This window comes from Strigops habroptila, chromosome 7, assembly GCF_004027225.2.
Source record: "Strigops habroptila isolate Jane chromosome 7, bStrHab1.2.pri, whole genome shotgun sequence".
Taxonomy (NCBI): Eukaryota; Metazoa; Chordata; class Aves; order Psittaciformes; family Psittacidae; genus Strigops; species Strigops habroptila.
This window is the reverse complement of record NC_044283.2, coordinates 34028600-34042822: the sequence shown is the minus strand read 5'-3', so window position 1 is coordinate 34042822 and position 14223 is coordinate 34028600. Positions and strand designations below refer to the sequence as shown.

The 14223-nt window shown below is 39.6% G+C and overlaps 2 protein-coding genes across 11 annotated transcripts in view; one reads left to right on the top strand and one right to left on the bottom strand.

The window, feature by feature from the left end:
• PRIMPOL (primase and DNA directed polymerase) overlaps positions 1–2173 on the top strand; it is a 16557-nt gene extending 14384 nt beyond the window's left edge. For 3 of the 4 annotated variants that reach the window (XM_030493135.1, XM_030493136.1, XM_030493137.1), the window contains 3 exons: positions 145–227; positions 310–356; positions 1378–2173. In XM_030493135.1, coding sequence (XP_030348995.1) covers positions 145–227; positions 310–356; positions 1378–1665 — 418 coding nt within the window. In that variant the 3' untranslated portion in view covers positions 1666–2173. The remainder of the gene's footprint in view (positions 1–144; positions 228–309; positions 357–1377) is intronic. The other variant, XM_030493138.1, reaches the window with a different exon arrangement.
• Positions 2051–14223, bottom strand: CENPU (centromere protein U). 7 transcript variants are annotated; one of them, XM_030493140.1, is made up of 12 exons: positions 14096–14223; positions 13591–13729; positions 12517–12631; positions 11085–11190; positions 10151–10241; positions 8993–9065; positions 7849–7966; positions 7380–7458; positions 6425–6472; positions 4546–4607; positions 3139–3295; positions 2051–2507 (listed from the first exon to the last, which is right to left on the bottom strand). In XM_030493140.1, exons 2-12 carry the CDS (start codon positions 13639–13641, stop codon positions 2370–2372), a joined length of 1038 nt encoding a protein of 345 aa, XP_030349000.1. In that variant the 5' UTR covers positions 13642–13729; positions 14096–14223; the 3' UTR covers positions 2051–2369. The 7 variants fall into 7 exon arrangements, 6 of the variants coding, with proteins under 6 accessions (XP_030349000.1, XP_030349004.1, XP_030348999.1 ...); XM_030493144.1 differs by having other exon boundaries at positions 8993–9038; XM_030493139.1 differs by having other exon boundaries at positions 13897–14209.

Here is a 14223-nt window from a genome sequence, read left to right as displayed (position 1 = left end):
TGTGCAAAACAAGTATGCAATAAGCATGTCAGAGAAGGAAAGCAATATCCATAGATGGGGACAAACGAAACCTGTTCATTTAGTGTCAGTTTCCTTCTCCCTGCATTCACTTTATTTATGTACTGTAAATTGCTTCACTTTTAGGATTCTGGTAGATCTAAAGAAGGAAGTCTGGTATCAGAAGTGTCACGATCCAGTCTGCAGGGAACAAAACTTCAAATCACAAAGTATGTATTCTGTGATTTCAGAACAATTATAGTTAATGCTTTTTGGAATCTAACTCACATATTTGCCATATATTTGATTTAGGTTTTCCATTACCACCTAGGATCTGTCTCCCATTTCTTTTCAAAGAGGTATGTTTTTGTCCTACCAATATGCTGAAGTTCTTGTGAGTAAAGCTGTCTCTGGAGGTCACTGGAAATCCCTGCTAGCAGAGCCTGTTGAGCTTCTTAGAGTAGTTACACTGGCACAGAATAGCTCCCCAGAGCAGCTGTGCTGGTGGGGTAGCGCCATATATCCATTTTTAAGTTCTCCAGCAGGAGATCCAGCACAAAACCTGTCAGCACAGATAAAGCTGCAATAGCTTTATATATTGAGTTACTGCAATAGCCTACCTTCCCCTGGGAATAGACTTTCTTCTTTTGGTCTGAGCAGCAGTTCCCAGTGCATAAACCACAAGAGACCTGCAGGTGGAGAACAGAGAAACTGCCCACACTAAGCTCTGCTGTGCATGTTTGGCTTCATGCTGGGACAGCTAAAATAGAAGTGCTCCTGGACCACGTGAAGCAGAGTCAAATTTAAGTCAGTGACCCTCAAATTTGAAGTCCATTGAACTCCATTTTAGTGTATTAAAGCAGTTATGTTTACCCACAAGGGTAGAATATTTAAACCAACCTAATACTGCACCTGGATTCTAAGCCCTAAACATAGTAAGTTTTCCACTGAGTAAGCACTAAGAGTCATCATCTCTGCAACTTTTACATTTACTTTAAAATTTCATACTGCAGAATGCCACATTAAGCTCTACTGAAGCAGATCATCAATAGCTGTGTTATTTCACAAAAAGTGTAATTTCAGATCCCAACAGAATCTTTAAACAGACACCAAAATTAGCTTTAACCTTGTATTATTTTAAAAGTTGTATTCATCAGACTACTTGTAGTTTGCTAGATAACCAGCGTACTTCTATTCCTATTAAAATAGGATTCCACAGGTTAATGTGACTATAAATGAATGTGCTGGAACATCTGTCTTGTTGGCCAGCTTTCTGTAGTATCCATTAGATGTGTCAGTATGAGTTTCAAACTTTCAGGTCAGAGCAGTTAAAGGTATGAAGACTATTTTCATATGGAATAATATTCTTGTTTCTAAAAGGAAGAAGAGTGTGAAAGCAGGACCACAGAAGTAAAGCCCCATTCCAATGTGTTAGACTTGTCAAAAAGCTCAGTATCTCTAGAAAAAAGCTTGTCTCAAGGCTTCCTGTTGTCAGACAGTGAGTGGGACAATGCAAGCGATGATGCCTGTTTCCTAGAAGCTACTGAAGATGTGGAACTAGCTGAAGCTGCAAATGACAGTCTGAATTATTCCATGGAAGAAATTCCTGATGAAATTCTTTTGGAAGCTTTAAGGAAACAGGACACCTGCAATAAAGCAAGCAGCTAACCACCTACTTGGCTAGCAGAGTGCTAGCAGGGAAGTTTGCCTGTTGCATGCCTTCAGTGAAAGGTACTGTGATGTAGATCAGAAGCGCTCTTGTAGAGCTATAAGACAAAGAACTGAGTAATTGCCAACAACCAAGTGTCCTCACAACTGGATGGTCTTCAACAGGCATGAGGAGATCATGGAAGACTATATGGGGGCTGAAGAGTACTGGACTGAAAACTTGGGATGAATGCTGCTCTAAGTTTAGCACTTTTAACACTCTGCTGTGTGGTTTCTATTTTGTTAGTTGTATGTCCAAGTTTTACTGACAAACCAGGGCAGACAGATTTCTTCACTTCCAGAAACGGAAATTATTTATTTCAAGTACACAAATATTTTTATTGAATTTGTATCTATGTATTCTCTTTAATATATATATATTGCTTTTAATCAAGATCACATGACTTTAATAGCCCAAGATTAAAAACCAACGTTGTTCACAGAGCACAGAAGCATTTTACTACTATAACTGGAATACCGGTTTCATTAATTTCATTGCCATTCTGAGTACGTTCTCACACAGACTATTTAACAATAGAAAGATAAAACCTCTGGTTAAGTCACTGACTTCTTTTAAACACGGCAGCAACGATTAAACAAGCTTTAAGCACTGACCATTCTAATAATTGTTTCTAACAAGTGTCAAAAAGTCTATTAAAAAACACTTAATGTTTCTCTGGTAACTTCCCTCTTTGTGCAGCCAGAGCCTCCTCCAGTTTCATATTAATATTCTGAAAGTGTCTTTCTGCTCCTAGAATTCTCCGCGACTCCACCAGAAGAGCAGGGAGGCTGGAAGTTCCATACTGTTGATAAGGAAATAAAATCACAAGGCAACCTTTTTAACTCAGAGAGGCTTCTGAAATGGGAGGATTCCTTACACATACAGGCAGGTAGCACTGCCAACAGAAAACACCACACCAGGTCATGAGCCATGGTGACAGGGGAAGGAGTGCTAAGACTACATGAGTAGTTACTCTAGTCATGAAATACAAGTGCTGTCCTTATAATTAGGCACTTTACAGAACACACACGTAAGTACCAGAGCATTCTCCACCTTTGATCAGTAACAACAGAAGAACTGATTACTTGTTTCTCACCGCCAATCATTCTTTGATTTCTATAAAAATTGTTAAGACCTGAGGACAGCTGCTATGCTTCTGTGTCCTTTGAATTCCCGGACAAAGACAACAAGGTAGCAGAATCCTTTCTGAAATACTTTAGTTTCTAAAACAGGGAGGGCCAAAAAAAAAGGAGTGAGATACCACAGTACAGTTGCAGCAGTGATCCTCAAGTTGCTCCCACAAAGACAATTAACAAAATATTGCTATTTAATGTAAGTTAAATTTAATAGAAATGCCATCAGTCTAGGAAAGAAAAAAGGGCAGGAGGGCGGATCCAGAACAGTTCAGGAAGACACACAAAATATGTACTTACAACCACTTTTTCTTTTGGGTTTTCTTCTCTATAATCCAAACAGTCTTGCTGTAGCTCCTTTAAATCAGTAAGTAATTCAGTTGCTTGCCTCAAGGCAGATTGCCTTTCCTGTACCTCAGTGTATTCTCTTTGTAGGCGTATCAGTTGTGGCTCAGCTCTGAAAAAGATCAAGGCTTTGATGACGACATCTGCATATTTATTTCATGAGTTACTATGAACATATTTCCTCTGAAGAAGACTTCAGGGAAAGGTTGGTCAAAATATAAAACATAGGTTAGTGTAACATACTGTTTAATTAGAACAACCAGCATAGTCTCTAAATGGGAGCATGAGTCCAAATCCACACAAAACACAGAACTTTTTCCCACATCTCTCTTTTGAGTCCAACAGCATAGCCGCTCTCTTTGAAGCACCCGAGGTTCTTTTCAAGTGAAGTTTCTTAAGCAGCTGGTGTTCCCCACACACCTGCTTGCAGGCTGAGGTGTTTGTTGGGTGCTTATGCTGAAGCATACTCAGGAGCCACCAAATACACCCACCTCTGCCTAAGTAAAGGGGTAGGCTCAATCCATTAAAACTGCCCTCCACAAACTGAACGCCAACAGCCATTTTCATTTAATGGTGTTGCAGCAAAAAAAGCTTTAGGATGATCAAAAGATGAAAACACAACAAATAAAAGACGCGAAGACACTGTCAGTCTGTGAGGGGGATCAAACCCTGACGGATGCCTTTAGCGAGTTCCTTGAGTGAAGCTTGTCCATAGTACTCCAAAGAAAACAAAGACTCTCATGGCCATAGAGAAGGGTTTTAATCTGCCTTTGTGGATCCAAGGCTGTGGTTCCCCACAGAGTTAACTTCCAGTGTGTGTGTTACACGCAGCTTCGGTATTAACCTTGTCGCAAGTAATAAACGGGTTATGTGGCAGTCCAGTGGTTCTTCCAAAGAGCTTAACTTCCATGTTGCACATCTGGATGATACTTAAGATTAATGCCAAGTTAGAGAAGGGGAATTGTGTGGCCACATGAGATGGAAGCAAACCATGTACCCAGAGGCATCCCTGCCAAATTGCAGAGGTGAAACACATTCTCCCAGCTCAAAATCAAAAAAGAGCTCTCTCTCTCTTACTTCTGTAAATTTAGGATTCAACATTGTAATGTTTGTGTTTTTCTTATGAACATAGGGTCTGAAATACCATCCCAGTAACCAGTTAGCTAAGAAAACTTGTAAGAATGACTATCCTGAGTTATATCAGGCTATCCTTAGCTTTTGCAAAAACAAAGCAATAGAAGAGTAGAGTTTCATCAAAATAAAATGAAAGAACAAAAAACCCATTACTTTTCACCTCTAGGTTACAAAATACCAGACTTCTTAAGTGCGTCAGGCTATTCCCGTGCCTCATTAGAAACATACTCAAATTGTTCTTCTCTGAGTTGCAACAGTCGCTGCCTTTTCTTTTTGATGTCTGTTAATACCTGAAACACACAGTGAGAGAAATCTCTGAACTGGTGGTGTAACTTCAATGGCAAATAACTCCAATTTCATTGGCTTTTTTTCTTTGAGGTTTTATGCTTCTGATTTTCTGGGTGTGGAGGATTCCCAGATACCAGACCTTACAAACTGCCAAACTTTACATTTGTATTTTAGACACTTTCAAGCTCTTTAAAATGTCAAACTCTCATCTGCACCCAAAATTTCTCTTAAGGAACACTGGATTTACAAGCATACAAAAGGATTTTGTGACATTTTGAACCCAAGCATGACCAACTTTAGCAAGGTTTTGTTTCTGTCTTAAAAATTCAGACTAATATGAATGTATGTTCAGTATGATTGCCATAACTAAGGAACTAAGCATAATTAAGCTTTCATTAATACAACATCCAGCCTAAACCAAAACAAATGTAAATTTAGGAACTACAAATCTGATTTTAAACAGATATACAAGAGGCAAAATGAGGTTAACTCTGAGTGGCTGTGAATGCCAGAAGTGTATTCAGATTTTCATTTTACATGCCGAGTAGCTTACCGTATCACCTCAAACTAACTAGGCTTTAGCACATTAATTGCTACCTCCCACAATAAGCTTTTTGTTGACTTTGCTTGTTAAAAACTACTTTGTCATTGAAAAGCTAGCAGAAGATGTTAATCTGGGCAGAAAGCCTCCAACAGACAGTGCCCAACCTGCTGTGGCAGGACATTCACCTCTCTCCTGATGAAACCACTGCAACATTTCTCTGCTCTTACACTAGTTCCCCTCGTCATGTCGACGTTCCCGTTACATGTTCCGTCAGTTCCTACTCACTCTGAATGAACAGAGGAACTGCCTTCCTCTGAACATCTGTATTTCTTGATGATTAGCTCTCAATATTTAATTGGCTGTCCAGAGGCCTCACCAGCCTTTCATTTCGTAACGCCTCACCACCATCAATTTCATGAGTTATTCATGAAAAAGAATCATTCACAATCATAGACACCTACACATTCTAATGTGCACTCCTCTTTTTTACACCAGTTTAGCAGTATACGTATGGAGTTTCCAATCCATTGTATTTACTCAGGTCTTTTTCAAAAAGCCTCTGGTGGCTCTGTCATGGTTTAAGCCCAATGGCAGCTAAGTACCACACCTGAACCACTTGCTCACTCCACACCTCACCCCAGTGGGATGGGAAGGAGAATCAGAAAAAAGGTAAAAACCTATGGGTTGAGATAAGGACAGTTTAATAATTTGGTATTAATTATCAATATAATAGAAAATAAAAAGAGGGAAGAAGGAATAAACCCTGCCCTCCCAAAATAACTCCCAAGTGATGCACAATACAATTGCTCACCACCCGCCGACCGATACCCAGCCTGACCTGTGCAGTGATCTGGGCCTTCTGGGGAACTCCCCCCAGTTTATACACTGGGCATGACGTGCTGTGGTATGGAATATCCCTTTGGTCAGGTGTCCTGTCTCTGCTTCCTCCCGGCTTCCTGTGCCCCTGCTCACTGGCAGAGCATGAGAGACTGAAAAGTCCTTGATCGGGTAAGCGCTACTTAGCAACAGCTAAAACATCGGTGTGTTATCAGTGTTGTTCCTAGACTAAAGCTGAAACACAGCACTGCACCAGCTACTAGGAAGAAAACCAACTCCATCCCAGCTGAAACCAGGATAGGTTCCATATCTTCTACTTGTGCAATTGATTCTGTAGTACAGTACAGTTTGGTGAATTTTATTCCTTCTAGTCAACTTCTTGAAATTTCAGTGCCCACCTCTGTATGCTGTACAATCTAGTGATAGATATGTATTTACCTTGGCATTTTTTTTCTTCATATTCTGTAATTCCTGGACTGCCACTATCTACAGAGGAAAAGAAAAATTACAGATTGACTATGGATCTTGATTTCATCTTTATCCTCCTAAAAACACAGTTGCAAGAACTACTTTGGAATGACATAAAAAGGTGATTAAAAAACCCCAACACTGTTTCAAAGGAAGATTACAAGTGTCAGTTGTGTATTAATTCTTTCCTCTCCTCATGCTAGAGGAAGACTGTTGCACAAAATAAGTCATCTTGCACCAGTCGGTGCAAGTAATACTCCTTGTACCAATTAGTGGAGAACTACCTAGCTTTATTTTTCTATAACTTTATATATAATGTATAAATCTAGTAGTTTTAGAACTTGCTCATTCTAATAAATCACTTGGTAGTTTTAGTACTTATCCATTATACTTCTTGCAACTCCTACAAAGTTCTGAGTTTATTTATTTATGGTTATTAGTGAGAAGAAATCTTAAGTCTTCCAAGATAATAAGCTTTTTACAGTACATAATGCTTTAGACATGACAAACAGGATTATTAGATGCTTCCCTATTCTCAAAAGCTGACAACTTTGCAATGTACTTACAGGCCAGATTGGATGGGGCTTGGAGCAACCTGGTCTAGTGGAAGGTGTCCCTGCCCATGGCAGGGGGGTTGGAACTACATGAGCTTTAAGGTCCCTTCCAGCCCAAACCATTCTATTGAGCCAGTAAGAGCAGTACTGTGTCTAAAGGCAATTCTCACAGAAGCCAGCACAGAGGCAGAAAATTATAACCTGCACACAACAAACTGTTTTCACAGTATTTATCCTGACAGGAGATTGGAACATTTAAAGTATCATAATATAAATATGTAAAGGACAATATAAAACCATAGGCATTTTGACTCTGATGTAATATACAGCTCCATAATCACTACCACAAAATTGATTTATGATGTACTTACAAGATCAGTGATTTGGTCCTTGAAGGCAGCACAGAAGCTGTTGATAGCTTTTCTGCAAATGTTTGATTCTGTGCTTTGTCTGGAGAAGTCAGAGACAAAACACAACCCATTTGGTTTAGTAAAGGAGAAATCTCATCCTTGGAGTAATGAATAAAACCCAGTGTTAAGCAGCTAGTAGCACAGGCAACTGTACATCTTTCACGTACGAGCAATAGCTTAATTTTCTACATTGAAAAACGTCAGCTGAGATGTGTTGTTCTTAAGTTTGGAAAAATACCGAATCCCTAGAGACCACCTCAAGATCACATACAAAAAAATATGTGTATCACAGAAACCTAATAATCATTAAAATACCATCAGCATCTAACTATGCAATAGTGCATCCCCTGAAGGACAGCCCACTAGCAAAACGCAGGTAAGTTGTTTTTAAAACTTTGAGTATTCAGCCATAGGAAAGCAGAATATTTACCTGCAATTTGCTGTTATCTTCTCAAATTCAGCCAGAACAACATCCAGTTCTGTAATATCTCCAGGAGACCTCTTTATCTCTTTGGGACACGAAACCTTTACAGAACATGGACTACCCACTGAAACAACAGAATAAAGACAAACATTGCACGATTCAGGAACACATTATAATATAATGGAAGAGTGACTGTGCTCACTATTAAAAAAAAGGTCTAAAAGTCATGAATATTTTAATATGATAGGAGCAATATATCTGTCTTTGGCTGAACAACTACGATACATTTATCTGGGAATACTTCAGATTTGGATGATCAATCATAAAAAACTTCATCATTTCAAGCAAGTCCAGGAGCATGTTATTAAACCAACTGATAAACTACACAGGGTAGATATAGCTGTTTGTGCTGTAAAAGCTAACAGCCTGAGTTTGAAAAACCTGCATTACTCAAAAGAATCAAGAGTTGTTATATTTGTATATATTTTGTACTAATACCATGTATGCTTCAAAAAAACCCCTATATACAATTAGGGGTTTTTAACCTTTGCAATAGTGTTATTAACTAACTCCACAAAAAGTTAAACTATGTTTCTTCACACACTCCCAAATGTAAATCTAGTACTTGAATGTGACAGGGTACTGTACAAAGGAAGCACAATGACACCTGTGAAAGTTTCTAATGAAAAGTTCCACTGTCTTGATGTTCCCTACCTCAAAGGTCTTTATACCAACAGCTGTGCCAACACACAAAGTCAGGGGACTCCAGGTTCTGCCCCACAGCGGGTGCTCCAGGCTTCCAGACTAAGGGATGTACTGATGTGTCTTACAGCTCCACATCCATGGGCCAGACTTCCCTTCAAAGGGAACCAAGCTGCATGTGAGTGATGATGCACACCTATGCTTTACCCTTCAGGAGAGTAAGTCCAGGCAAGTCCAGGGATGCAAACCATGGGAATCTGTGTGGCACACACACCAGACCCTCAGTTTAACCATTGCTAATGAGTGTCTGTACTAAAACTGAAACTAAACTCTCCCATTTCTAGAAGCAGTATGTTGCTACATGTCAGAAACAAAAACCATTGTGTTATGGAGAAGCATTCATCTTGAATGAGGAAAAGCTATTCAGAAGTTTTGAAGATTAATTTACCAGAAGGATCTGATGTGTTCTCTTCTGAAGGCCGCTTCTTTTTTGCCTGCAATTGAGTAGTATTCAGAGACTTCTGTGACAGAAAAAGCAGATTAACTTCCAAAAAAACCCTTAGGTTTACTCATTTAAGATTCTGAGAGATGGCAGTTAGGCGGAAGGCAGGAAAGGTCAGTAACATTTACCTAGGCCTATTTCACCACAATCACAGCACAGTGACCAGTGCTGAGGGACAGCAGCTGCCTAACCACGTTGGCCAGCTGACATGTCAGCCACTACCCCTGCAGCAGGACTAGAAACATCGTAAGGAGCACAGGGACCCTCGGTTCAGCACAGTCATCACCCAGTATTAACAGTTCTCTGATCAACAGCACCTGCTCACTTTCCTTTTCACTCACATTCTGTCCAGATCCTTTCTCTACTTTGACTATTTTGTGACACCAACAGCACTTCTACAGAGTCCTACATAGGTCAGTTTACTGATGAAAGACTAACACCCTGTACTGAATTTTAGAACACACTTTTCAACAATTCCCAGAAATTTCAATACATAAAGAACTTTTAAGCAAACTACTGCATAGCTTCTTTTGTCATAGGCCTGCTTTCTCAAGCCTGCAGACAGTTAACTTCCTCTATATGCCTGGAAGCTAAGTGGGCTAAAAGCATTTTAGATGAACAGTGGTCTGAGTGTGGAAAAACACAATTAAAAACTGAGTGGGTTTTGTTTCATTCTAATATATATCCAAACTTAATTTTATCAATATTCAATTCTCTCATAAATCTGTTTTACTTCAACACTGAACAAGTACAAAGGATTTATATTTTATTTAGCATGCCATTCCTTAATAATATATATTCCAGATATGAAGAAGGTATTTGAAAGAACATAGTCCCAAATGAGCAAGAGAACAGGCTACTGGATGCAGGAACACCAGGCTATTACATTCCCTGTTGATGTGATGACTGTAGCTTTAAGCATTTCACTTGGTAATCCCACAGGAATACTTTGAGGAATAATTATTTCAGGTATCACTGAGTACTAAGGCAGTACTAAGAAATGAATGAAAGGTCTTCCTCTTCCCCCGGCCCTCTGATGCAGGCATGGCATGAAGGAAGCTAAAATTAAATTGACTGGTGATACTCATGCAACTTTTTCTGTACCACATCCTCCTTAAGGGATTCATCCTCAGAATCAGCTGTGCTGAATTTCCGAACATCACCATCAGACGTTTTTGAGCGAGGGTTTTTTTTACTAGGAAAAGAAAAACATCCACCCGTAAACCTACTACACACTGAGAAAGAACAATCTTCAACGTACGTACGTACACAACAAAACCTTCTGTTCTGGGGAATATTTTATAGTGCTATGTCACTTAGTTCGTGTTTCCTAAACAGACTACACAAGAAGTTGCAAATGGCTTATATGGGGAGCAGAATCTTTATCCCTCAGCAGCAACCCTCGTGACAACTTAGAAACCCACTGCTAACTGACCACTGGGATAACCGTGTTGTATTAAGCAGGAACTTCAAAACAGAGGCAAAATTACTACTGAGGATATTTTAGCAGGAATGGAGAAGGGTTTCTTGTTGGGGACAGGGTTGGTAATAAAAATACACATCCCCCCTGCCATACAAGCACTATTACTGTCTTGCTATTTTATTCAAATCAGAACTATTTCAGATTTAAACTGAAGTTGATTTAACAAGTGAGAAACACACTAAAATTTGCATTAAAAGATTTTAAAAATAATTTCCTTTGTTGCATAAAATTTAACTGGCTTCTACTTATTTTTCATTTTTTCTACTTTTTAACTTTAGATGCCAGCATTTAGAGAACTAATCAATACCTCACAGAGGTATTTGAAAATCCTTAAAAAACAAATACAGAAAGTACATAGATCAATGTACTGCTTACAGAAGGCAGACTCTAGCTTATTCTCTCGTTTCTTTTCTACATTCCTCAACATTAGTTACTGTTTTGTTTCTCATCTGGGAAATCTGAAGTTAAAGCACCTGACAAACAGAACATTTCTCCCATTTAATTTAAAAATCTAAACATTAAATTAAATACTGGCAATTATTATTTTCACCAGACCTTCTTTCTGTATCTTTCCTTCGTGGTTCTGAAACCTGGTCAAGTGACTCGCTTTGTGAATGTTCCTCTCCATAAGCATCCACCGCAGTACTGTGCAAAGGGTGATCTATAAAGAATAGAAAATGAACTGTTTGACAACCGTTCCCATCTGTCCAGGCAAAGAGCATGGACATGCCATCAAGCATTTAGTTAGAATATTTGTGGTTTGATTGTAAAAGGAACTTTTGTTAAAAGTATTGAGGATTAGGAAAAATATATAAATTGTGAAAAGCTTCACAGTTTCTATACTGACCCACCTGCTATTTCTTTACAAACCGAAACCAAAGGTGGAGGAAAGCTCAGCAGGTATGTACGGCATATAGCAAGCAAAGTATTTTGCACAGTTTACTTAAAGTCTATCTTTGCTATGGCACACATCAATCTTCTACACATTTAAACAACCACTTTCTAAATTTTACCTTTTGTTTTTAATACGGATCTTTTTAGCTGCTTTATTGGATATCGTAAGGCAGCAGTTACAGCTGCTACAGAATGTTTTTAAGCGTAGGATTCTTGGAGGTAGATACCAAAATACATCAGAACCTCTTTAAGTTCTAATGTTCTTCAAGTTCAAACACTTTAAGTTTTTATTATGCTTTCTATGGCATAGATTTCTTTTTTCAAGCGCATTGCCTTGAAATTTAGTGTTAGCTTAGACTGAGCAACCTGTTCTACTGGAAGGTGCCCCTACCCATGGCAGGGGCATTGGAACTAGATGATCTTTAAGGTCTCTTCCAACTCAAACCATTCTATGATTCTATTAGTGTTAGTGGGCATTCTTTTCATAGTTCTAATACATGCCACAGTAGTGAGAAAAAGAAGAGCATTTAATTTTCCAGCCCTTTCTTTATGGTGACCCTTTTGCTATATTGGTTTTTGTAGCCCATTTTCAGCTCTGTTTCTAGTACCTACATGCATATTTCCATAATTTTCTTAAAGTAACAACTATTACAGCTGAGAAAGCTCTCAGCATTTTCTCTACAACTTCTAACTAGACAGTCTTCCAAATATTTTTATTACTGGCCTTACCATATAAGAGCTATCTCTATTTAATAACTGAGGACTTCACACAGGGGTGAATAACTTAAGACACAGATCTTTCATTTTTAAATGTAAATTCTTAAACAATTGTGATGTTACATTGTGTGAAATTCTAATATTCACATTATTAAACTTGAAGAGAGTATTCTTCCATTGACTTGTACTTACACATGTTGTTACTTCCTAAATGACAGAAAAGAACACCACTCTCAAAACCCCCTCTGCCTCTCCTGCTCACAACTTGCTCTGGCAAAAGTAACAATACCTTTACCTATATAAGCATTAAAATATTTTGTCCATATGGTTTGTTCATGAAAACTGTAAATTAAATGACATTCAAGTTAATACTGACCAAATGAATTGTCAAGCTCCTCAAGTTGATTTGCTTGTGATACCTTTTGTATCATCGAGACATCTGGTTCCTCCAGTGAAGGTAATTTCCGAGGATGGGAGCTGGTTTTGTGTTCCTGGGTGGGTAGGAAATTAACAGTTAGTTCATCCAGCTTTTTGAGTGTAAACCAGATTAAATATAACAATTCATTTCAAGAATGTTTGATTAGAAATACATTTAACTGGGACCATATTGACTATTGAGCCATGATACAAAGTATTTGAAGTATGTGTTTCTTCCTCAGGCTATAGGGTTTTCTCCCTCTTGTGATGCTATAAAACTGGTATATTCTACTATTTGATACTATACTGTAGTGTGCACTTTATTTTATAAAGCTAAGTGTATAAGCTTAGAAATCTTACAACAGTCTAATATCTAGTTTCTATGACCTGCAGCCTTTTTTCTTTTCAGGCATTAAAATATTTCTTTTTTCATCTCTGTATTACATAAATTCCCAATTTAATTATTTTCACTTTCAAAAATTGAAAAGCAGTAGTGTAACTTCCTATAGAAAGTGGAATTTATAAATCAGGGATTACACAGTTCTGTAAAGCAGAAGGTAGAGGAGAACGGCACTAGTTTATGAAGTATTTGCGTGTGAATTTCATCACTAATTGGTGTATGCAAGGATGGGGAATCATAACCAGAAAACACTGACTTCCTGAGCTTTTGGTTTTACCAGCACATAGCAGTGCCTCACAAGTTTGGTTACGGCACCAAACACAGACGTATCAACTACTTCCTCTATAAGCTGTTCTCTTTAATTTTACAAGACTGTTTTCAAACTTTTGCCCGTTTAAAAGTTAATGGCTCATTTTGCCTGATGATGTACTAGTCCTAAAGGAAAAAAAGAAAGGGAAAAGAAACCCCCTCACATCCAAACCTGCACAAGCAGAGACTACAGTGCACAGCTCCCAGCATCCATGCAGAGCCCTGTATCAACACGTGTGCATCCACCTCCAGAGATGCTGCTGTAAGAGCACAGTAAATTAAAACATTTGCTGTCTTAATTCTGCTCACGCTAGGAAAACTTACCTTTAACTTATTGCTGGAATTATTTCTCTTCGTTTTCTTCCTTGAGGACATTTCACTATTCAGTAGACGCTGCTAAATACCCAACTGAGGAGAGCTACCGAAAAACTGTCCCCAGTACAAATCTGCTCTGTCTCAATACCTGGGACAGAACGGGAAATCTCTGTTAACTCAGCGCATTACGCGTAACTCACTTCAGAAACACAGCTCCCTTCCTCAGGCCAGCCCGACGCCTGGTGTAGCACGCCTAAGTGACCAAGACGTGTTCATTAAATAGACAAACAGGACAGCGCATAACGCTGTTTACACCTTCGCTTCTGCTTCCCTGGGGCCGATCCTCTCACGCAGAGAACACCAGGCCGCGGCGCCGGCGCCCAGAGCCCGCCCGGCCGGGCCTGCCGCCTCAGGAGCCGCAATGGCGGGCGGCGGCCCCGCCCAACCGCCACCGCCCGGCGCGGGGCTCCGCGGACAGGGGCGCGCCTCGGCCCGACCCCCTCAAGGGACCCACCCGCCTCGGGCGCCGCCGCCTTCCCGCCGCGATTCGAACCGAGCGCGCCGCTGGCGGGAAGGGGCGGTGCGACGAGCGGCGGCAGCACCGGAAGGGGACCGGCCGCTCCGCCCCGGGGTGGGCGGGAC